The sequence below is a fragment of the Electrophorus electricus genome, chromosome 20 (genome assembly GCF_013358815.1).
Source record: "Electrophorus electricus isolate fEleEle1 chromosome 20, fEleEle1.pri, whole genome shotgun sequence".
Taxonomy (NCBI): Eukaryota; Metazoa; Chordata; class Actinopteri; order Gymnotiformes; family Gymnotidae; genus Electrophorus; species Electrophorus electricus.
This window is the reverse complement of record NC_049554.1, coordinates 8,183,064-8,208,754: the sequence shown is the minus strand read 5'-3', so window position 1 is coordinate 8,208,754 and position 25,691 is coordinate 8,183,064. Positions and strand designations below refer to the sequence as shown.

At 37.2% G+C, this 25,691-nt stretch overlaps 3 protein-coding genes across 3 annotated transcripts in view; all 3 read left to right on the top strand.

Annotated features, from left to right (window-relative positions):
• Positions 1-3,750: 3,750 nt before the first annotated feature.
• Positions 3,751-7,811, top strand: LOC113572450 (25-hydroxyvitamin D-1 alpha hydroxylase, mitochondrial). Its single transcript, XM_027002041.2, has 9 exons — positions 3,751-3,977; positions 4,530-4,720; positions 5,055-5,251; positions 5,799-5,999; positions 6,255-6,418; positions 6,653-6,819; positions 7,019-7,100; positions 7,293-7,490; positions 7,698-7,811. Exons 1-9 carry the CDS (start codon positions 3,765-3,767, stop codon positions 7,809-7,811), a joined length of 1,527 nt encoding a protein of 508 aa, XP_026857842.2. The 5' UTR covers positions 3,751-3,764.
• A 1,607-nt stretch (positions 7,812-9,418) lies between these two features.
• Positions 9,419-12,589, top strand: LOC113572446 (EEF1A lysine methyltransferase 3). Its single transcript, XM_027002032.2, is given in 3 exon segments — positions 9,419-9,676; positions 10,549-10,660; positions 10,770-12,589. Coding segments are annotated over 3 exon segments (666 nt in total). The 5' UTR covers positions 9,419-9,520; the 3' UTR covers positions 11,168-12,589.
• Positions 12,590-22,002: 9,413 nt separating this feature from the next.
• Positions 22,003-25,691, top strand: part of slc11a2 (solute carrier family 11 member 2) — a 28,300-nt gene continuing 24,611 nt past the window's right edge. The window contains exons 1-2 of the mRNA XM_027001963.2: positions 22,003-22,210; positions 24,394-24,463. Coding sequence (XP_026857764.1) covers positions 24,430-24,463 — 34 coding nt within the window. The 5' untranslated portion in view covers positions 22,003-22,210; positions 24,394-24,429. The remainder of the gene's footprint in view (positions 22,211-24,393; positions 24,464-25,691) is intronic.

Below are 25,691 nucleotides of genomic sequence, written 5' to 3'. Positions count from 1 at the left end.
TAAGATCACTAGAAATTGGTCAACTAGCATTTCTTTAAATTTGGCTTATTGTCTTTATCCCTTCAATGTATTTTCTTTTCTTTTTTTTTCACTTTAATTATTTTGTAACTTTTTGCAAAGTACTGAGGGGCTCGTGAGGTGTCCACCTGCATCTTTCTTAGCCTCTCCCTAAGTAAACTGGGCTGAATTTTGTTAAAAGCACTGGAAAAGGAACTTGATCCTCACAGTGTTATCAGTGTTATCCCGGTGTAAATTTGTCATTTGCAGGAGAAACATAAATGCTTCATCAACACCAACATAGTATCAGTAGACAAACTGTAGGGTATCCAGAGACTATCTACCATGGCCTAGATAGTCTAGAATTCTAGACTATCTACCATGGACTAGATAATCTAGAATCAGACTCTCCATGCTCTTCATTATGTGGGATGATGGTCATTAAGGGCCATTGGGGACACTTTCCTGGGCATTGGCACACTGCAGGATGTCTTCCAGAGTGTGGGAACTGCACCTTTCCTCATGCTCAGGTTGAGCCGATGCTATAATATTCCTCATTGAGGAATAGGCTAATGGCATCTGGCCTGAAAGAGTTCCCAGAATCTAAGTTTTTCTTCACCTGATCCGTCTTATGAGAACTATATTCACTTTTCATAGGCAACTGTGTTTAATGCTGTCTTTACTGCTAACCACTTTGTTCATGCCACTAAGTTAGATCCCTAACCATGTAGTAGTAGTAGTAGTAGTAGCAGTAAAAGGATCAAGATTACAATGGATCAAGATTACAAGACTGCTGACTGTATTTTGCCCTTTTTAAATGGACAGTACAGGTACAGAGTGATGTTTCTAACTAGTAATCTGCAGCAATAACTGAAACAAAAAAATCTCATAAGCTCTCGTGATCATGCTGACAGCAAGTTGTCATTATTATTTTGAGCACTATTTTAAAAATTGGGGATCCCCCAAACCTGTTTTATTCTTTCTAATGACTATATACCTTTGCCTAATTTGGTAGTCCTAACATCTGAATTGTAACTTTTTTTGTAATATGTTCCTCCTCCATTTGAGTTATCCTTTATGCCATGCAAAATTAGAGGTTTGCTGTTCATTGTTACTAACATGATCCACTGTGTTATCAGTGCTTGTAAAAGGATCTATGTCCTGACTAGAAATATATTTTGGACAGCTTTGGTTTGTTGCAGTCCTCCAGCCAAGAGTTCAACTTAGTATAGGATTTTAATGGGACATGAGAATCTATGTGTGCCACAGGGATGTTAACTCCAAACAGGACATAAGACATTTTGCTTTCATAACCCTTCCTTTGTCCTCACCTTTTCCTTTACCTGAGCTTGCAAAAGCTGTTTGTTCTCAGATATGACTTGGTGTTTAACCCCCCACCCCTCGATTTGGTCATGCAGTCGTGGTTTGAGTAATTGATTTCATTGACCCTTGATTCAATAAAAAAAACTTCGGATTCAATAGGTGAATGTCAGTATTCAATGGAAGAATGTCAGTACTCATTCTCTCTACACACCTTCCACAGGCAAGCTGAATCCCTGAACTTTTGCACACTCTGCATGTGGCCAGAATTTTAGTGGACCAGAGCCACTATTTAAGAAACATCATTGCAAGCTATCTCTTCCTCACTCACCCACAGCTCTTCACCCCCAACCCCAGTGTCCCAAACTCAGAATCACTCCACCATGAATTGTGCTACCTTTGAGCAAATTAAGGATTACATGAATTTATTCCATTATTCAGGTTGCTAGTCCAATCACTTCAGAGAAAGATGTGAATCATTTACAGGCTCACTTTATCCCAATGGTTCAAGTGGAGTCAACACTGTCTGTGCTAGTGTCTTGTAGCACGTTTCTAAAATGAAGGACACAGGTTTTGGCAAGCTTTATACCAGATATATTCACTGTGGCCTTGACCCATATTCATTCTCAAATTCTAGGTTTTTGGGAGCTCTAGATTTCTATATATCTACACAGTATTATGTGACTAGTGTTCAAAAGCTTTGCATGAGAATGAATTATTTTTAGTTAAGGAAGTAAACAAATTGTAGGTGCATGCTGCCAAAAATGGCAAAACTGCAGAAATGAAATTGCAAGATTGGTTTTGGTTACAGCTATTTCATATTTTTGCATGATAATTTACAAATACAATTAAAATTTCTAGCATAACAGTGAATGAAAAGTACTGACCATTGACCAATTATCAATGACTTCATAGATCATTAATGCCTTATTAGCAACACTAAAAAGTATTTATTGGAAAGAGTAGCCTTACTTTGTAACTTAATTAATGGATTGTTATTGTCTTCTTATCAGTCATAATTTTTATAATGGTGTCTTATTCTTTAAACATTGATATTGGCTTCGCAGTATCTGTTACTAGGTGAATCAAGGATAGTCAAGTGATTCTGGAACTGACTTTAGCACCCTTCTCTACATGTCACCCTGTTTATAAATTAGTGAGGGTTAAAGAAATGGACTTTAACCTACAAGATTATTTCAACTCCAGTCTGTGAGTTAAAGAATCTGGCACTATAGACTAAAAATTAAAGTGTAAATAACTTTGTTAGCTGAAGTAAGATGATTTATTTAATGGTGTGGATCTTCATTCACATCGAATCACACCAGGATCTTATCTCACATCTCCTTGCACTGCAACTGTGGCAACTGAGGAAAGGAAGGCTTGTTGTGGTTAATGTGGTTTTAATGTGGTCAGTAACTCTGTTCATAAATTCTTAGATTAGGCATAAACCGATACACCAGCCTTTATCATGAAAGCCATGCTAATACCCACAGCACTTTACCATCCAGAGAGAGTGAAAGACCGAACTCGTGGACAAAGATTAACCTAGACAAGAGTTCTCGGTACTGGTCATATTTCTTCACTGCGTACATATGTCCTCTTGGCTACACGCCAGTTTCAGTTAAAACTGTTCAGGATCTCCCAATACACAGTAAGGACTCTACAACAATCCACTGATTGATGCAATGGTTCTTTTTTAATTCCAAGCAAGTAAAGGCAGGCAGTGTTTTGACATAAATTACAAATTAAATGCTATCATGACATAGCATTTCAAAATATGCTATCAGTCTACATATTTTAGGCTTAACGTACCTTAAATTGAACGTGCTGCGGGCTACACTGGACTTGCCTACGTAAGCGTATTTAAAGATAAGGGTTTTTAACTGTACAACTGGCACATTACATTTTGAGTTGATAAAGTTAGCCTATATCGTGACATATCAGTTTATTGATTTTTTAAAGACATATAGTTCCGATGTATCGAATTACCAGTGTTATTTGTTGTCTTCTTGATCGTACTTGATTTTAACGTGAAACAGAAGCCTTAGTTTTGCACACCTAAATCAACCCCAGTTAATAAGATAGGCTCATTGTTGTCAGTGGTATTCTAATTCTTCCTGCATTTGTTATGTATAGATTTCCATTATATCGTATGAAGAGCAGTAGCAACATCCCACGTGCACCCAGGTTTGGGTTTGCCGAAAGTTTTCTTTTCTGATTGGACACACCCCTCCAAAGAGACCAAACCCCTTCTTATCACTCAGACCAGGGGGTGGGACAGTCCTGAATGTCTTTGGGCTAACATTGGTCAAGTTATGGCAAGCTTCCTGTATCTTGCGCAATCGGAAGACGCATTAACAGTGCATTATAAATACAGTCTTCGGCTCTGCAGAAGATGAGTTCGCTCTATACAAGATTGAGAGTTGTAGTCTGTAAAGCTTACATTAATGATGCTGCAGCAAGCTTTGAAAGTCTCCGGGAGGAGTGCATTACCTTTGATTAAATGTATAGAGAAGTGGGCTGACAGCATCAGCGAGACTTGCTCACAGAGGGATGTGCGAAAGGTGAAAACACTCGAGGAGATGCCAGGACCGTCGGCACTCGGATTCATTTGGGATCTTTTTGCCAAACGAGGATTGTCTCGCCTACATGAATTACACGTGAGCAAACCAGACAGTAACCAACATTTATGTCCGTACAAGGATATATCGTGATTTGATGTCTACACTTCAAAGGTTTGCAATAAACTACAAATATGTGAACAAATAATCCACATGAAAAAATAATATGGATTTTTGTTCTTAAAACTGTGGGAAATGCTTACTGTTAAAAAAAAAATCTAAATTCAAACAAATATTTTGTAACAAGGTCCTAGGACATAGTTACTATTCTGTATTAACTATGCTTTGTGTTGGTAGCCTGACCAGATTATATATGTAGACTGCATTGAGAACTTTTCTGTTGAAAAATGGTCAATTATCAATCAAGCCCTGAAGTTTGGCATGAAATCCCATGCAATATTTATCTCCATCATAATGTAAGTAACATAAATAAGTTGTCCACAGGGCAGGCTTACACATGAAGGGCTTGTAAATAAAAATTTGTGTGAAAATGCATGCAGTTATTATAAGAAGAGCTGAACTATATAATCTGCTTACTACCTTTTTATCACTTTTCTTTGTAATAACTTTATATCTTGACTCATTTCAAAGATGGAGGGCCGTAAACAGTATGGTCCCATCTGGAAGGCCAGTTTTGGACCCATCCTAACTGTTCATGTGGCAGATCCAGAACTTATAGCGGAAGTCCTGAGACAGGAGGGCAAATACCCCATACGTTCAGACCTTTCCTCCTGGAAGGACTATCGACAGCTCAGAGGACATGGTGTTGGACTCCTGACTGCGTGGGTACAGTTTCTGGATGATATGATGATACATATTTTATGCATACCTCATGTATGTTTTTACCTAGTTCCATGTATACTGTTGCCACTTTCTTTGTTCCTTCCTTTATGATCACTGACCTCAGTACAGTAGGATGAGTAAAAGTACTTGTATGGACCTAAACCATGTACTTTTGGTGCTGCTGTTGTCCTAAACATCCACTCCATTCATATGTAGCCAAGAAATACATGTGGAACTCACCTAACCATATTCAGACACCTGTTTAAAGAATATTTAGTTGAGGTACAAGTTTACTCACCATGTATGTCTGTTTGCTTCCATGTACTATTGCAGTGAGGGAGCAGAATGGCAGGGCGTGCGTAGTTTGCTGGGAAAACACATGTTGAAACCAAAAGCAGTAGAAGCATATGATGGCACCCTGAATGCTGTGGTGACAGACCTCATAGCCAAACTCCGCCTTCGCAAGCAGCAAAACCCCAATGGTGTCATCACTGACATCGCAGAAGAGTTTTACCGCTTTGGCCTGGAAGGTATTTTATATATGTATATGTGTGTGTGTGTGTGTGTGTGTGTGTGTGTGTGTGTGTGTGTGTGTGTGTGTGTGTGTGTGTGTGTGTGTGTGTGAAAAGTGGCCACACTGTACACATGTGGTTTCTGCACACGGAAAAGTCTAATCTTGGGCTAAAGATTTTTTTATTGTTCTATGGTAATTCTATGGTAACAACTTTCCTAAAAACAGCCTGAAGTGTTTAAAGGAAAAGGAACAGTATTAGAGCAAAGGGATGAGATATGGTCAGAGTGCTCTGAAACAGTATGTTTTTAGTTTCACTGCACATTAAATAAGTATTTCAAAATTTGTTCTGATATTTAAAAGAAATGAATAAAAAATGAAATCATATGTTCAGACTATTGATCCCAAATTTAAAGACAGACAGACATTGACCTTGTTTAAAACTATTAACCTTTCAATCTATTCCCAAGACGTTTGATCCCAATAAGATACACAGGAAGTAAAGATATATGTTCATTCATATGATGTCAGATGATGTTTCTGTCTCTCCCACTCTCTGGCATCAGGAATTTCCTCTGTGCTGTTTGAGTCCAGGATTGGCTGCTTAGAACCAGTAATCCCTGTGGAGACTGAGCGTTTCATCCAATCAATTAACACCATGTTTGTCATGACCCTTCTCACCATGGCGATGCCTACATGGCTTCACCGACTCTTCCCCAAACCCTGGGGCATCTTTTGTCAGTGCTGGGACTACATGTTTCAGTTTGGTAAGTAAGCACCTATAAAATAAACTATGATTCTAAATGTTCTAGTTTGAAATTTTAGTTTGCCTTATTTTCCAAAAAGTTAGATATCACCTCTGTAGTGAACTTTTAATATGTCGTTGAAATTCACAGTAAAAACATACAATGCCTTCATAAATGTCTTTTCTTAACTCTATGCTCTTATATTATGACTGCAAATTGAATCTTAATGCTGAAACGTGCAAATTAGCATTTTAAAACTCTCTTCCAACAATAAAGCAAAAGGCCATATAGATCAGCGTCTTAAAGAAGAAACAGACAAAATGGCTCGAGGAGAAGAAGTGGAGGGGCGTTATCTCACATATTTCCTTTCCCAGGCTGGAATGCCCATGAAGTCTGTGTACAGCAATGTGACAGAGCTGCTCCTTGCAGGAGTGGACACTGTAAGGCGAACCCATTATTTTCAATTCTAAACTGGGGTTTATAAATATTTAATGCTGGGACAGTTGCACAAGGCTTGTTTATTTTGCATGACATACAACAGCATCACTTGTTTATGACTGGAAAATGCAGGTGAGAAATCACCTTTAAAGAAATTGAAAAAAATAATCACAGTTTGGACCTAGAATATGACTGCAAGGTGGCCCAAATTTTTATTTTATATGGCTCTTTTCCAGATTTCTAGCACATTGTCCTGGTCCCTGTATGAACTCTCTCGACATCCTGATATCCAAACTTCACTTCGGACTGAGATTCTGAGGGTGCTAGAAGATCACAGACTTCCAACAGCAGCCGATGTAGCTGCTATGCCCTTACTAAAGGCTGTGGTGAAAGAGATCCACAGGTTAGCTATGTTGCTTTTTATATAAAATGTTTGGCTTTTTAGAATGAAATTAAAAATAAATAAAACAGCTCTCCTATTCATAAACTGTACATATGAATAATACACTTACTGAATAAGTCAAAATTAATTGCTGTGCAGAAACTTTGAGACAGTGCTTTGCTATATTTGTAATATGTGCAACTTGATCTCTTTAAAACAGGCTGTATCCTGCAATTCCAGGCAATGCCAGAGTCATTGCAGACCGAAATATTATAGTGGGAGGCTACATCATACCTAAAAATGTATGCATGTGGGGTTTTTTGTTGTTGTTTTTTTTTTGTTTTTTTTTTGTATGTATAAGTGTGCAAAGCTTTAGTTTTAAGCAATTACATAGAGCAATTCCCTTACTATGGAAAGAAAGACCCAATACTAGTGAAGCATGTCTTACAGTCCACATGAACCATACATTTGACAGTACTACCCACCTTTTGCAGACCCTCATCACTCTTTGCAATTACGCAACTTCACGGGATCCTGTCCAGTTCTCTGAGCCGGATGCCTTCCAGCCCCAGCGCTGGCTGAACCATGACAGAAAGCACCACCCATATGCCTGTCTACCCTTTGGGGTGGGCAAGCGCAGCTGTATTGGAAGCAGGATCGCTAAGTTGGAGATTTATCTGGCCCTTTGTCAGGTATGAGCTTGTGAAACTACAGAGTATGTATGTGGAATACAGAGGTGACGACACATCAGACATGGGACATATGAACATGCTTGATGACAGCAAGAGGACAGATGAATGTTTGCATTTGCAATATTTTCTCTTGTGCTAGTGCTACACAAATGCAATCTTTTAGCTAATCTCACTAGCTGTAAATGCATTTCTTCTCTTTGTTACCAGATTTTAATCCACTTCCATGTGAAGCCTGGCCCGAACACTGGAGTTGTTAGCCCTATGACCAGAACTCTTCTAGTTCCAGAGAGGGAAATCAACCTTCAGTTTATTGAGCACTGACTTCAAGTCTGATCACACAAGGACAGAATCGGACAGAGCTTTCTGCACACTGGAGCAGAGTGGAGCTCAAAATACAAGGGGAACTGAGAACCTACCACTATGATGGAATCAAAAAGGCCTTGTAGCAGGGGTTACTGACAACTGCTCTGAATGTATCAGTCATATTTGAATGGGCCAAGGACAAATTTAGAATGCTGTTCATAGTACATTTGTTTTTTTATATTGTTTAGTTTAAAATGTGCAAGCAGAGAAAAAGTGTAGTGGTCATCTTCAAACAGCAGTGCGTCTTTGTCCACTGGAAGGGGAGATTCACTGGAAGACTGAAATCCAGTGAACCAGTGTGATTCTCAGAGGTGCTAAAGGATAATCCTGTCTCAGTTACTCATGGTGATAATATGTTGTGGGGGGGGGTTTTGGAGGGGGGGGGGGGGTGTTATAGGTTGTCACTGTAGATGTCGCTTTTGTTAGGTCTAAATTCAGAATTTATTTTTGAACATTTTACAGTTTTAGTCCAGTGTTTCAATAGCTTTTTTAAAAGAACCCGAGCTCTTTGCAATTATATGATTTGCTGCTCCCTACAGGTGTTATATTTGCATGTTCAATACTGGTGCTAAAAACAAAAAAAAAACTGTTTTTATTCCCAAAGGATGTGCTTTGTATATTGCATACAATATATATACAATCCAATATATATTCTATATATATTGCATACATTATATATTGTATATTGCTGTTTTGCATGTTAATTCACAAGTGTGCCAGATTAAATATTGAATTCTTAGGTTTGTCACCCAAACATTTGACAGAATTAAAATACCTTCAAATATATATATTCATATATACATGAAGTTTCAGTTAGGTTCAACCCAAAGCAGCTTGACTGGTGAGAACTTGACTGGTGACTGTGGGGATCTGACCCAAATTTTATTTGCTACATCTTGCTGTTCTTTCCTGTCTACTGTTAAAATATTAATATTTTAGAGAGTTGTTCTGTTGCAAAGCAAAGGTCTGCCTAATTATTCTCAGTTATTTTGAGAATCATTGCATGCTTCCACACTTTCAGGCTGTAGTGTATATAGGACAAATAATGCAATGATCTTTGTTTATAGATGTATTTTATCTATAAAGTCTGTTCATTATTTTCCCTCAAATTAAACTTTTATGAACACCTGTGGTCTCTGTTTGACTATCAATCGATATTAGAAATAAGGAATGAAATTCACTGCCTCATTAAATCGTTAACACAGTCACTACTACAACAAGGTAAGCAGACAATATAATCTATAATCAATTAAAAATAAAATGTTTACTGCCTGAATCTTGCTCAGTAATAATTGCCATCTTTCATTCACAATTCGTTTTCTTGCACCTTCAGTCTATAAATAGATCTAAATCTAAAAAATAGATACTTTTATCACGACAGAAAGAGATTTTAAATCTTATACGCAGTAGTGCAACAGATACTTAACGTAGCTGGTTAAACGAGCAGATTTTAAGACTTTTAACTTAACCAGCGAATTTGCACATTTCCGCTGCGCAGACGTCTCTTTACAAAGCAGCAAGTGGCGCCCTAGTTACACAACCACGTCAGAAAACCAAATACGGCGTATCCAGGCAGAACGACATACCACAAAGCATTTGTCTTGTTTAGCGTTCATTATTCTGTATTGGCGTGCAATAATTTTATTCCATATTGATTATGGGTTATTATGGATGGAGAATTAGGTGACGTGTTCCCCGTTGAAGATGATTTATTTGAAGATAGTTTCTCTATGGATTCTACCTATAATTTTTTTGGTCATGAATTTACAATTAATCAATCGTTCAATGCAAGTCTTGGGGTGGCTGCTTCAGTATGGGACGCTGTAAGTTCAGATAAGATTCCCTCGTAGCTTTAATCCTAATTAGGATGCACTATCATTTTAATTCAGATTTAACGTACTGTGCAAAACAGTTTAGAATAGCCGGAAGAAATTTTCACTGCTGGATGGACAGAATTGGTGATAAATATATACTAAAATATACCTAAATATACGTAAACATGTAATGTAATTAGCGGTCACTTGAAACGTACCAATGACTCCTAGAAGCGTCCTAGAGGTTTTATAATTATTCAAAATAAAATGCTGTCAGTTGCACATTTTAGGACATATCAGTATTTCATATTCAGATCTCATGATGCCACACCACCTTAAAACTATATCAACACTTTGCAGTGTGCGGCCAAGCTGCCGCTGATGTTTATAAATCTGACAGCGCAACGGAGTCACAACAGCATGGGCATCACCTGATGGCAAGCCTTGTTTACCGACAACTTGTCAATGTAAAAGTTCCAATGAAGCCTTTACAGTTCATTATATGTGTTGCCTAAAAAAAGAAAATACAATCTAAATTTAAAGAAGACTGGAAGTATGAGAAATATAATTATGTAGCAGTTATTATACTAACTACTATTTAGTATGATGTATTGATTGTGTTTTTGAACGAGTGGATTTAAATCCTCAACTCTACTGAGGTCATACATCCAAAACACCACACTATGTAAGGCAGGTGTGCACATTAAAATGTATCAAAAACACAAAAAGTAGACAATATAAAGTTAATTGGATATGTTTAGGGGAAGACTAAGGAGAAGGATCTTAGGTCTCTGCAAAAGTTGTGATCAGTTATTTGTTATCTCCTATTTTCAGTAGTCATGCAACAAATCTTATTTTACCCCATGTCTTTATTTTCATAGGCAATCCACTTGTGCAATTTCTTTGAGAAAACATCTCTGGAATTAAGTGGAAAATGAATAATTGAGTTGGGAGCAGGAACTGGTTTTGTTAGCATACTGGCTGCAAGATTAGGTACATTTTATTATTAATTTTTTGTCATAAATACCTAAAGTATATATTTGTTGAATTAGTTTAACAGAGGAAAATAATAAGTATAGTTTAAAAAATGTTTCTTACTTAGGGGCCTGTGTGACGATTACAGATCTTCCTCTTGCTATTCCACAAGCAGTCCGAAATATTGAAGTCAATGCTCCTTCAGCTGGGTGGCCCTCAGAAGCACCCAGTGTGCTGCCGCTGTCATGGGGACAGGACCAGGAAAACTTTTCCTCTGACTGGGACTTGGTATTGGGGACTGATATTATCTACTTACCTGAAACATTTCCCCTTCTTTTGGACACACTGGTACACTTGTGCAAGAATGGGGCTGTAGTATACCTCTCCTCAAAAATGCGCAGGGAACACAGCACTGAGGACTTCTATGACAAATGGCTGCCACAGAAGATCAAGGTGGAGCTTGTGCAAAGAGAACCAGAGAACAATATCAACATATATAGAGCAGCCCTCATATGTGATGTATAATAAATGAGCTTGTTTTGTTGACTGTAGGATTTAATTGAGCAAATTTATAAAAATAATGAACACCAGAAATGCACTGCTGTCAATGAGTAGTCCCATAAAGAGTTTAAAAAGTAGTTATTTTCTGTAATAATGGCTTATAAGTATTTAGTGGTTTTGTGGACTCACAGCTTGTTATGACTGAGTCTAGGCTTTGAACCAAAAGATTATGGAGGTGTATTTGGTGGATGTATTAATGTTAACTGAATGACAGTACAAATGGTTAAACTGGTGGTAAGTGGAGTGAAATGAATAGAACAGAGGCACAAATAAATGGTGCAGTGTATTGTGAATTAAAGTGGAAAGGGGAACACTACCAGTGATGACGGTGGGTTGGCCAGTGCTGAAAACAGCAAACATTCCTGCTAACTATATATTTACAGCCACTGACCTACCTACCCAAAATAAAAATATAAACAACAAAAAAAGATGCTTCCCTGATTTCCTACACATAAACACATAGAAAGCCCACTCCCAACACAAACAGCAATGAACCCTACTCCTGGTGTGCTACTATATACTATTTACAAACTACAAATTCAGCATAAGTACCAAAAAGGAACTGCAAGCAAAGTAGTATCACAGGGAGTCATAACAAAACAGCAAACACAGTGAGTCAAAATACCAGTGAGCTTTAGGCTAGATAACTGAGCATTTTTTGGGTACTTTTATTGTCCTATGGTGATGACACAGAATAATACTTGGAGTCACAGTCATGGCTGCATCCCTGGACTGGTCCACGGAGCGAAATCCAAGGAAGCCAAAACCAAAATGGGTGAAAGGAGACTGAAGTTGCAAAACCTAATGAACACGATCAGCAAAGAGGGAAGAAAACAGCCACAAATACACACAGTGGGATGTATAAAACTACCATTACTTCAAAGGTGATTTTAGAATTTGGTTCAATTTTATGATATAATTGGCTAGAATGAGTGAGGTGAAAGGCACATTCAGACGCAGAAGGCAGTAATTGCCACCACATCTCAGATTTGCAATTTTTTGATTCTTGATTTGTGTTTGCAACAAGCTTTATCATTCTGTTTTGGATTACCTTGTAATTAAGGCTTTTTTGTTCATGTCATTGAGATGTTTCAAAGATAGATTGATTTAATACATGTTAATAGTTGATATTTGCTAGTTTTCACATTTAGCAGTGGTTCCATCTGACTCAACAACAGATCCTTATCTTTTGGTAAATGTTATTTGTTTAATTCATGTTAAGTAGATATGTATTTAGCTTTACATAGTTTTAAAATAACACAAATAAGAATTTGCCAATCAGCTTACTTGATATGTTTTAAACTGTCTGTCTTTAGATATCTGCAATATTTTCATATGTAGACATGCTTTTGACAACATATAATTACATTACAACATATCATTATCTGCTGGATGATTTTGGATGATGTTGATTTAAAATAAACCTCAACCTGGTTAAGGAAATCAGTGCAGTCTTTATTTCTTAATCTAATTTTATTGATTTTACTTGAAGTGAAATGTAGTTTATGTATGAGAATGTAATAAAATGTCAAATTATCCATATGTTCTCCTAAAATCCTTTTGACTATCGCCCCAAAACTTTAATTTCCATCTCTGAACAATTGATCACAATTTTCATTTCCATCTTTGAAGACAAATAATAAAATATTGTTATTTGTTATTGTGTTAAAATATTTAAAATTCTGGAATCTAAATTGGAATCCACTGACATCTGGAATCTAAAGCTTGTTTTGGTTGTTTTCTCCAGTACAAGTACTGTATTCCTTAATTTGTCATTATTCTATGCCTGTCAATTTTTAATCCCATAACCTCATTGTCTCATGGTTTAGTAGTCACTAAGGCTTGCTTTGGTGAGGCAATAATAGACCTTCAAAGCCTGCTGAGTTCCACATTTAAGATGGGCTGAAGTGTATTTGTGCCTCTAACTGCTGTGTCATGTTTGTCTCTTGTAATTATGTATCCCTACAGAGTTGTTTAATTTAGGATAGGACAGAGAGCAATCAATTAGAAAACTCAGAGTTATTTGTTGGAATGGTGTTTTTATAAGATTTACTGCCTTGAAGTGAAAGCAGATGGGCCTTTAAAGATAACAAAGAGCAAGAATTAGAAAGGGATGGGGAAGAGTCAGGAAACATTGGGATGACCTCAAAAACATACTCCTCTTGGCATTAAATTTGCACAGGATGACACTCACCATGATTAGGTCACTCTATTTAAAGGTAAATAATTTCTGAAAAAAAAGATTATAGGTTTGTGGTGTAGTTTAATTTATATGATGTATGATAAGTAACATCTGCAAAAAGTAAGCCTGATACACTGCCTGGCCAAAAAAAAGGTCACAAACTCTAATATTTCGTTAGACAGCCTTTAGCTTTGATTACGGCATGGCATCGTTTCCACAAGCTTCTGCAATGCCACAACATTTATTTCTGTCCAAAGTTGCATTAATTTTTCCCCATGGTCTTGTATTGATGATGGGAGATTTGAACCACTGCGTAAAGTCTTCTCCAGCACATCCCAAAGATTCTCAGTGGGGATCAGTTCTGGACTCTGTGGTGGCCAATCCATTTGTGAAAATGATGTCTCATGCTCCCTGAACCACTCTTTCACAATTTGAGCCCAATGAATCCTGGCATTGTCATCTTACTATATACCCATGCCATCAGGCAAGAATGAATCCATTGATGGAATAACCTGGTCATTCAGTATATTCAGTAAGCTGACTTCATTCTTTTGGCACATAATGTTGCTGAACCTAGACCTGACCAACTGCAGCAATCCCAGATCATAGCACTGCCCCCACAGGCTTTTACGGTAGGCACTAGGCATGATGGGTGCATCACTTTATGACCTGTCATAGTACACTGAATTGACCACTTTAAGCAGATTTACTCTACATGCCTACTTAATGGACTGCCATATATTTGAGTCATTTGTAAGTAGTTATCTCTTAGTTTTACATTATACTCTGAAGTCAGCTGGTTAACTGTACCAGAATTTATTGGCCTCTTTCACATAGATGTCATGCAGTACCGCTAAAAAAGTTTGTAGTCAGATGAGATTAAGGTTGAACTCTTTGTGAAATTACTGTGGAAAAAAATGAAATTGAGGGACCAATAAATTACAAGTTAACAGGAAATTCTACAGCAGAATACCCATGTGTCTTTCTGTGATCTAAAATCCTCAAACAGTTGCAACACAAGATTTTCAAGACAAGAATAAACATAACATTTAGACTGTTTCAAACAGGAGAAGCTTTAGATTTTTATGCAAGACACCCCAAAAGAAATGGATGAGAATACCTCTAATCATAGTGCAGGATTGATCCTCAGCTACAGAAAGAATCTGGTTGGGGTCATTGCCTAAAAGTGTGGATTCAAATATTTAAATCATTTTTTTCAAAATATTGCTATAAAATGTAGTGTGAAATGTTTGTTAAATATTTTTTACTCCAAACGTTATACTAGCTTTTTTTTTACAGCTGTATAAATTAGATTCTCATGCATTAAAAGTTAAAATCACTGTAAATGTGAACACAAAAGTAACCACAGCACAAATGTGGACACAAGCGTAACCAGAACAATAAGCCTAATTACATGTTTATGCAATAAACATTTTAAAATTAATTTCACTTTTGAGATGGTAATGTAGTATAAAGAAATGAGTTTTTCCAAATCAGTAACAGTAGATAAAAATAATATCTGGGGCAAAAAGTAATTAAATTTTGGTAAACTTTATTAGTTTTGTGCAAGAAAAAAATACAATAATACAATTTCCTCTTCCTTCCTTTTGTACATATGCTAACATGACACCTTCTGCATAGTGGCCAATGTCCGAATCTGACTGTCTAAGTTGGATGGATGAACCAAACCTTTGTACAAAACCAGGATTCAGAACCAGTAGAACTTTAACAGACTATAAACTGGACCAACATAGCTTCATCCTCATTATACTGCTGAGAGTCAACTGTAACCCCAGTAACTGAATGTATATGCAGGTCATCAGAGGGGGACATTACAAATAGGAAGACAGAAAGTCTTAATGGAGAGACATAAAGAAAGGAGAGAAAGAGTGGGCCTAATACTGACAGATGATTGGGCAAATACATGGCAAAGTAGTAACAGTAATCAGGAGATGGGGCTTGGGCAGATCGCTATGACCACTGTCTTTCCAAGCAGAAATATCTTGAGACAAAAATGTACAGTGCATACCAGACAGTGAGATGACATCACAGCTGACAAGCAAATTAGTGAGTACAGAGGTTAATCAAAGGCCAACAGCAAATATATCAGCACCATATAAACATGATGGATTTCAAATTGACACCAGAAAGAGGATTCAGCTGGAGATGTGGAAATCACAATGGCCTTACATCTCAGTGAAACAGTATTTCTTATATTTCAAAGGGAAACATGGTCCTAGGTTCATCTTTCAGCTAACCACCAAGCTATATACTGCCACCGCCATACAGCAATACAGAAAAATCAAGTGATGAATCACTCTTCTTAATATCTTATCAGAATATTGGCAAAACCATACAACTTTTAAGAATACTGACAAAGCCCATCAGCATTCAACAGTCAATACTAAAGTATCAAGAGGCTGCTACACAACGACTACAATCACATCAGTTTTTTGAGAAAAGTCAGTTGAAAGGGAGAAAATAAATTCAAGAACTAGTTGGCAGACAGAGTTGAATCTGGAGGTATTGGGAGAAAAAACAATGTGAATTGTTAAGGCACATCAGAGTAGATCATGCAACTAATGGACACACAAGGGAAAGTCTAAAACAGATTGCTGAGCAAAGTTTAATAGATTACGAGCAAGAGCTTGCTCCAAGAGAAGGTCTGCAAAAAGACATTCATTGGTAGAAGTTAAAATAAGGTACAGAAAAATAAACTTCCTTGATCTAACTAGCAAAAAAGAATGATCCTTATGTAATCTCTAAAACCATGACAGCAACTACACTGACTAAGAGCTTGGTGGTAGCACACAACCAAAACATGGTAAAGTTTCCCTTATGGAATAAACCCAACTGCTCAGAGGGTGTTTGGAGGAAAGAAAATGGGTAGGATAATAGCAATGTGGGTTGAGATAAACAAGCAGTGTATGGAGAACCAAAGAAATCCACAGTGGGTAATAATGTGATCAGAGACAAGTGCAAAGGTTTATTGATCATAGATGCATCCTGTGTTGTCAACTGGATTTATCTTTTCTCCTGAAAAGGAACATGTCCAATATGTTTTTTAACATCCAATTGATACATGTGACTATATTTCTGATTCTATGGAGCAACACCTTAAGAACAATGACCACAAAGATTCTAATATAACAGGCACAATAGAGAAAAGTGTTGTTTCAAATAATGCACAGGAAATTCACACAGAGATTGCAGAGCAACACAGTGATGATTTAATGGACAGATGTTTACAACACATTTCTATGGACTTGAGGAAGGAAACAAATAAGGAACCAAGGAAAATATCAAATGACAATGAAAACAAGGTGATCCGAGAAATCAAATCTCTCAAGGAAAGAGTAGAGAAGATTTTTGGAATTATATTTCAGAATTCCACCAACACAGGAAACACAAAGGATGAACTGTCTCAAACTACTCAGACAGAAACAATGTCCAATGGAGATCTTCAAAAGAACCAGACAGCTCCACTAAAGCTAAAGTAATACATTTAGATGAATCACAAAGTCAGTTAAATGAAGTGGGTTCATATGAAAATACTAGAACCTTAAAAGCTAAAATACTGAAGGAAAACCAAAAAAAGAAAGGAAAATCAAACCTTTGTGGCAAAATGAATTTCTACCTCCAGTCCCTAAATTGACTTTCATAGATGCAGTAAACACATTTATACAACATGAGGTCATATCATTGGAGAGCACTAAAGAATCATATAGAATCTGTTCCCAAACCTCTATGGTAGCCACATAGAAAGTGCAAGTGATTCATTTGGCCAAGAAAGTAAATCCCTGGAGGGTAACCTTTGTCCACCACTCCATGGTACTTCAGTGGAAAACACTAGAGAATTGATTGGTCAAGAAGGTAATAAAGTTATCTCAATTCCATTTTTTTCCTCAAACAATAAGTAAAAAAGAGTTCGTTTGTCAGTCACTTCCTCATCATTTGGATGAGTCATCTTTATGGGTACAATTGCATAATGTGACTTATCAAATCTCCAAGTTTGAACATCAAGGTGAGTTCTCTACCTCCCTAATCAGATACAGACTTCAATCCAACATCTCTTTCTCTTTCTTTTTCCTTCCTTCTCCTGCTGCATAACCTCCACATTCCCTTTGTCTCCTCTAAATCTAGTTCTTACTCACTCAAGACCTCCTGACAGATCATCTCAGAGCAGTATTGATGGTGACATCTCTTCTTCCACTTCATCCACATCACTGCAGTACATCAAGGATAACCAGTATTCGAGATCATTATGGGATACAGTGAACCGCATTCATAAACACACTACTTCTGATTCATAAACGGAGGAGGAATAAGGTGCTGAATTTTGGGAAAAAACAGAAAACACAAATACAGAAAATGATTTGACTTATTTGAGTGACAACACCGATCTACAACCACAGGAATCAGCCCTGGAAGAGAGGTCAGCTTACGATGATAGTAGCCCATTAAATGTACTAGATGGCATTACTAGAGAAAGCATCACATTACAAGATGAGGGAGCTATGGTACTGAGGATAGCTTTGCTGCATAAGCAGAGAAATGAAATTAAAGACATAGGACAGACTGAAGATGATACATTATCAAACAGCAGTCTGGGTATTCGTGACTCCAAAGAGTGACGGCAATGTGAAGAATTTGGAAAGTGACAAAAAAGAGAACAATGAGAAATCAAATGAATTTGTTTAGAGTAAAGGAAAGGTTAAAAGCACAACAAAAGAGCTGGATTCACCTGCAGCTTTATCATGAGAAGGAGATTGTCAAGCTTCCAGGCTTTAAAAGATAATCAAAACAAAAAACAAAAAAACATGCAGATTGATGGTGTTAGGACTGAGACAGCATCTAGTGAAATGGAATGGTCAGTGATGATTGCTTTTGGATCAGTAAATAGTCAGAACAATACTCTATGATTGCTTTTCACTGGAGAATGGAAATGCTCCCAGTAATGTTACAGCAGAGGGCAGTGATTATGAAAGTGTTTAAAATACTGCATGTGTTGATGTGCAATGGGCCGCAAATTGGACAAAAATGAGCAACCAAGTAAAGCAATGTTCATTAAAGACTGGATAGGATATAACTTTGTGAAATATATAATCATTTGCTGTGGAGGTGAATTGCTTACACAGAAATGACAGCTTATGTAAAACTTGTAAAACTCCAGCTAAGTACTACAGTAATACACAAGTAATTTCTCCACATAGATAAATTTATGCTGTTTGCATTTTGAAGCCATAGCGCATTCATGTAAATTTATTGGGGATTTTCCACGTATTTATCTACCCTCAGTTACCTAAATTAGGGTTTAACCTAAATGCTGGCAGCAGAGATTGTATACTTTACAGGGATTTGTTTTTGGCAATCTTTAAAACTATAACTGGTTCTCTCTGGTTAGTCAGTATTTATGCATTTTCATTATGTAAAAAAGAGACATTAATTCAAGGAAACACATGGCTGATTAGGGATACTTCAGCAGTGGAACACAAGGGGGAGTGTGTTATCCTGAATCTTATTCGGTTGTGATCATCAAAACACAACCAGAATAAATTTATTACAAAAATACAGAAATTAGCCAAACACTTGCAGTAAAAAAGGGAATAAGATAGATTTATTCACAATGGGGAATTCCAAAAATGCAGTCAAAACACTGGCACAGGTCAATAATGAGATAAAAGACACATGGTACCAACAGGGAAAACAATAATGTAGTTTGGAAATGAGCCTAGGTCTAGAAACTGAAACAATCCAAAGGACAAACAGTACCAGGAGGGAAAAGACAAAAGACAGAGTTGAGTAACAAAACATTTCAAAACACAGGAAAGGTAGATAATAAAAATTTGTTTTTAATTAATTAAAAAAAAACACCCAGCATGCATGGACAAAACTTCACAAACAACAGCTTGGAACAGGATGGTATATACATGGAGACCTAGATTTTGGTGTCTCACGGGATTCTGGGAAGTGCAGTCCATGAATGAGTCCATTGACTCTATAGAGCCAGCAGGTGAAACAGAGTGAGGATTAAGAGGGTCAGCAGGAAGTGTGACTCTTATGTATCTGGTAAAGAAACAAAATAAATAAAAGAACCCAAAAAATGCAATATTAAATATGTTTAATACTGGCTATTCTTTCCAACAAATTTGCACAACAAATAACTTGTTGCTATCCCACTGTAACAAGTGTCTGCATAACAATATAAAAGGTGGTTTATATATTATGCACAAAACAACTAAGGGTGGGGTGCAAAAAGCTTTTCTTTACTTGGTAAAGCGTCAGCAGGCTGATACAGTTTTGGTGTGAAAAACCTGTGTTGTTATCATGAATATCAGCATGATTAGAATGATTCTCGGTCAGAATTATTGTTGTATAAAAACCAATTAGTCACACATTACAATTAAACATATATTGTAATGAAGCTAAACAAATTATATTGTAATATATAGAAATACAGAATGTATAATACTATTTACATTTATGGCATTTGACAGATGCTCTTATCCAGAGCCACTTAGTGGTGCTTTGTCATTTACTCATACAATACATCCTAGCCAGTACAGTAGGTTAGAGTCCAATAATACCAATGTTAGTCAACATAGGAGCAGAATCAATGGTCATTTAAATATTCCACAAAAAGTTGGGTCTTCAGTCTGCGTTTGAAGACTGCGATTGACTCTGATCTCTGGACAGCAAGCAGAAGTTCCTTCCACCATCTCACCTACATGGTATTTGAGAAACAGATTGATAACTTGAAAGAGAGACAGAAAGAGGGATATATTATGAGGGAGGGACCAGCAGAGATGAGCAGATGAATAAATTTACCAAGCGTAACATTATTTATCACTTTGGATTTTTTTGGCTTTTTGGCTTGAGCACCTAAGTTTCTTGTGCCCTCTGTCCAAGAGGCATCACATGAATGACCTTTGCATAGACTTCTTGTTTTTTGCTATTATTAGAAAACAACTTGGAACACTGATATAGGAAAAACAATACTGACAGTTGGACAGTGTTCACATGAAAGTTGCATCACAGAGCTCAAATAGCACGTTGAGGGTTAGCTATAGAAAATGTGAACTTCAACAGTGACAATGGCAGGAGAGATATCTGGCTATTAGCAAAAGACAGTGAACATTCTAAATTCATGCATTTTGTTCATTTTATTCATGTACAAACTTTAAATGTGGGTTTTAGATTTATTATTTTTATTTATACACAATTTATTTTCTTTTTGTATTTCATAATGTACACTTATAAAGTAATTTTTTAGAAATGTTTTAGGAATTTACACTTATATTTTAATGTTCAGGCAAGGTAAGCATAAAAAACACTGATGTAGCTTTGTAGTTCACTGACTCATTCTGTGGAAAAAATCTGTTACTGTTATTGATACATTATCATAAAAGAAGAACCAGAAAACACCTTTTTTTGCTAGAGGAAAATGCTCTTTATTCAAAGTGCAGCCTTAACGGGCTTCATAAAGACTAACGACAAGCAGAAAGAAGTTGAACTTAACTGAGATAATGGGGCAGAAACACACCACGATCAAGCAACCAAACTGGCCGTAAGGTGCCCTTTCCTCAGATGCGACATCAACCTTCCTATCTCGTGGCCATGTCCTCGGCGCAAGAATGCCTCAACAGTCCCTTTGGCATCTTGGTACGACGAAGTCTTTCTTTTAGGTTGCTGGTACACAGTAAGCTTGTGCCTATAGACTCCACCTAGACCGTAAATTCACCCAGGTGCTCCTTCATGAATCAGGGGCCCTACCATGGTGATGGGAGCTTGGGGCAGCATGCCTTTCTGTGGCATGGGTTGTACAGCCACACTCACATCCCTGGTAAGAGTGACTGTCCTTGGCAGCATGAGTCATAGGTTTGTTTTTGGCAAGGACTTATGTTGCCTCTGTGGCTTTGGTGAGCTGGTGGCAGAGCTATTTGGTATTTGCCTACATGTGCTGTCCGCCTCTGACCCTACCAGACAGCTGAACACAAGCTCAGTGGGTATCCTGAGGTCATGGCCAAACAGGAACGGGTGACAAGTCCCAGTCATGCTGCTATTGCGTGGTGATAAACTGTGGTGAGTGGTGGGCATCCAGATGAAGTACTCCAGAAGGACATTGCTCATTTTTAAATATATTCCTAATTACTAATTAACTAAGAGAGACACAATTAAACTGAACCAACACATGCACACTATTCCACTATTGTACAACTACGTTACTAAATAAAGTCTTCTGGGAGTCCTCAGCATGGTCCTTTCTGCTCTCCTACTGGCCCATTCCCCATGTCCTACAAAATATGTACTACAAAATGCCTGGAACCCCAGTTATTGAACTACATTGAGAGCTATCCGGCTTGGCCAGTCTTTTGCATACAGCAGAATAAACACGTATGGCAGTAGACCTATTAATAAATAATTCCTTAAGACAAGTATATTCCAAAGTAGGGTGCTGAATGCCATTTTAATCACATGCCAAATTTGTGCGTTTTACCTAGGCCTAGAAATATCCTGTTTTGCCTTTTGTGCAACTAACAGTTCACTTCAATGCTACCGTTTGGCTTTTATTTTGAAACACACACACACACACACACACACACACACACACACACACAAAACAACTCAATAACATCAAAAAACGTTTTTCCGCTGGAAGTAGATTAAAGCCTGTGTGTGCGGTAGCTGTCTTTGAGTTGCTTCGCCTTTGAAGCCAAGTAGTAGAACACTAACCTTGTGTGTCTCAAGGACTGGAATATTAGATAAGCTACTGGATCTACGTTAGCTACCTAAATGAACATAGTTCATACTCACAGTTTGCACAGGTAAGTTGTCATATCGTTTCAGAAAATCTGATGTTATGCTCTCGAATTTTATTTGAAACATTGAAGTATGTGAGCTGCGTTCCAACTGATCAAACCACACACTTGGGTAGCTAGCTGGCTACGTTGTCTTCAGAGGGGATAAAACTTACTCCACATATCACTAGCTAGCTACATTCCCGAAGCTGTTTGGTAGAGTTATTTGGGCCAGAAAGGGAGCCAAGGCCAAATCTATCGGATATAGTTACATTCTCTTATGCATTCAGTTTGCGAAACTGGCACAACGCGATTATAGTTTCAAAAGTTTTTAGAAACGCCGGTAGCTTCACACCACCTAATAACGACAAACACGTTTTAATCGTCATTTTTGACGGCTATCTCTAGCTAGCTGAGTTATGTAACTAGTTAGGTTACAACGTATAACATATTAACTAACGCTACGATATATAATTATCTTAAAGGCATTAGTCTGCAATTTGGTTGTACTGTCGTAAGGAAAGTTGTGCAAGAACACGAAGCACTTTAGCTGGCTAGCTGATAGGTGTCGCTTTAGACAAAGATTGTCTGTTAATGCTACAAATGCAAATGACAAGTTTCATTAGTAATGATAAGTCAGACTGGTTGCACAGTCATCCTGTTTGGTCGTAAATAAAGTTGCTTCGAGAATATAATTTTATAAAAACGTTTGCGCTCGCTTTTATAAGATTAGGTGGTTACGTACAGTTCAGCCACAAACCTGTCAGCGATGCTACAAATGTGCTAATTGCAGCCATGTGGTAGCTCACAGATAAGCATCGTGAAATGGTACTCTTAATAGCTCTTAATTCTGGTTATTTTCCTGCATCGTCAACAGTCAGAATTGAGAGGTGGCATTAAGACCAAGGAATGCAGACCTTACAAGAAACACCGATGATTGTTTATCCGGACATCCTTCAGCGGCTGCACTGTGAACAGGAAATTGGCATAGCGAAACGTATTATTAAAAAAAAACCAACCTTATTGCCAGTTTAATTCAAACATCATTTTTCCTGGTGAATTACTTATTTAGGTTTATTAGTGAATTACTTTTTTATGTACAGTAGCCATATGGGTCATTCCATGCCAACTCACGTAGACCTACCAGTTCATGTCATGGATTCATAGTCATAGACAAATTAATAAACATAAATCATTTTACCCAAATGAGGAATCATTAATTTTACCATACCATATACCAAATGATATTGTACATATTTTATTACTCATCCTGCTGTGGGTGAGTTAGGCTATATTCTCAAAACCAGTGTAGCCTTATAGGCACACTGGTTGCAGTAAAGGCCTAATGAGCACACTCATTGCAGAACAAATACTGTCTCCCTCTGTCAAGTGAGGTATGAGCTATTGCTTACTTGATTGTGAATCCTTATGTCATTCATTTTAGCAATCTCAAAAACACATGTAGGAATATTTGATTACCATGATTGTTTTTATTTGGGTCTAAATGAGTTTTTATATGGTTGTGCTGCCTTTTACCTCTGTGGTAAAAAACTTTGATTAGTTTATACCCCATGATATCAGGCTGTTTAATCCTTTACTGCATGTGATTATGACATAGTGTGATAAAAGTTTACATCCAGCAGGGCCTATGAATTTTCCTTGTGGTATGCTAAAACTCTTTGCCTGCTTACCTGGAACCCCCCCCCCCCCCCCCCCCCCCCCCCCCCCCCCCCCCCCCCCCCCATTTTTGTCCTTAGCATTTTGGCCAGTCTTTTCTTTAAGAAATTATCAACCAAAACCACTTTTGGGTTCACTGTTTTTAAATTGATTTCAGAGACAGTAACCCCAGGGGAGCATAATTTTTGAAATGGTGGTTTAAGAATATTTGAATTTTATGAGCCAGCAGGGACAATGGGTGTGCACACATGTCGTTAGAGTTATCAGTGGTTGAATTTGCTGGTATGCTCAGATAGTAAATTGTACAAGTGAGGAGAATAACTGAGTGTTCATAAATGCATGCACTGAAAGTCTTATGTGGCTTTCTTTTTACTATTATTTTGTATGCTGAATTAACTTAAGGTGGGTATCCTGTCTTCTTTATAGTAAATTGCTGAATTAAAGTTTGCTAATAAACAAGTTATGTGCAAGGGTGGCTCAGAAATTCTTAAGAGTTGATAACTCTCACTGACTTTCTTCCTTCTGTCTAATAGCCTCTTTTTTTAGAGACACTGATACTGGCTGAGCCCATGACCACTAATCACGAGTCAGACCTCCTAGAAGGTAAGTATTAGGTTTGTGATATGAGAAACCTCCCACAGTAGTTTTTCCCACAGTTTTGGGGAAGAGTGCCAGTGTAAATAGTCTCAGAGAACAGTAAGAACTGTCTCTCAAACTCCATTATGAACTCCTTCATAATAAAAGCCCTAATCATGCCTAGTTGTTGTGAATAAAAAAAAAAAAAAAAAACATGCCTGACTCAGCATTGCAGTAGTTTCTATATTTTATTAGGCAGATATGGTACACACAAGGTTAAATATGCTGTGATTTATTTATTTATTTACTGCTTGGTGACACTGTTGGCATGTACAAATGTATGTTACTTGTATTGAAACAGTATGGTGTTGAAACACAACACAGCTGTAGAAGGGTCCTTTGTAAACAATAATCTACATACCAGATCCACATATTCTAACCATGCTTCTAAATCGTAGACTTGAAAAGAGAGCATATTGAAGCATTTTGCAGCAAGTAGTGGCTGTTGAAAATCTCAAATCTTTTACAAGTGTCCTCTTACTTGATTGTATTCCACAGAGGAATCCCTTAAAATGAGTAAAAATGATTTAATTAACTACAGTGCAGTATTCATTCTTATACTGCCCCATGCAGATGTAAAATGAATGTAAATCGTGATTTTTGTTGATTTAAAAAGCTTTTTTTTTAATCTGATATGCAATATTTGTATTTCTCCTACTATGATATGAGAGATGAATAGTTATTTTGGTCCCATATATAGGACTATACTAAAAAAAAAAAAGAATGTTTCCTCTTAAAATAAAATAAACATAAAACACTTCCATAATAAGCTTTATAAGCTGTTAAGAGAGGAAATGGCTCCCTGTCTCATTTAGCATTTTATGGCATGTAGTGCTTCCTGAATGACAGCAGTATAATTTTACTCTGCTAACCTTACTCAGTTAGCCTTTGGAAACTTTGGCTATTTTCTAAAATGTCAATCATTTCAGTGACAATGAACAATTGAAATGTCGCATAAGTAATAAATGCATAGGAGTAATAAAAAGGTTAATGCTTTATTGCTTCTTTTTAGTGAGCTGGGTATAACCATAACTACTGGAGATTGTGAACAAATTCTTAATGAGGAAGTAGTAACATCTGTTGTTCTCACAGAATATACCAAACATTGTTTGTATTGTATCCAAATACTGTGGCATGCCTTTGTCATTTCTTAATTTCTTCTATGCTTCATATCTCTTAACTTCAGTATTTATTT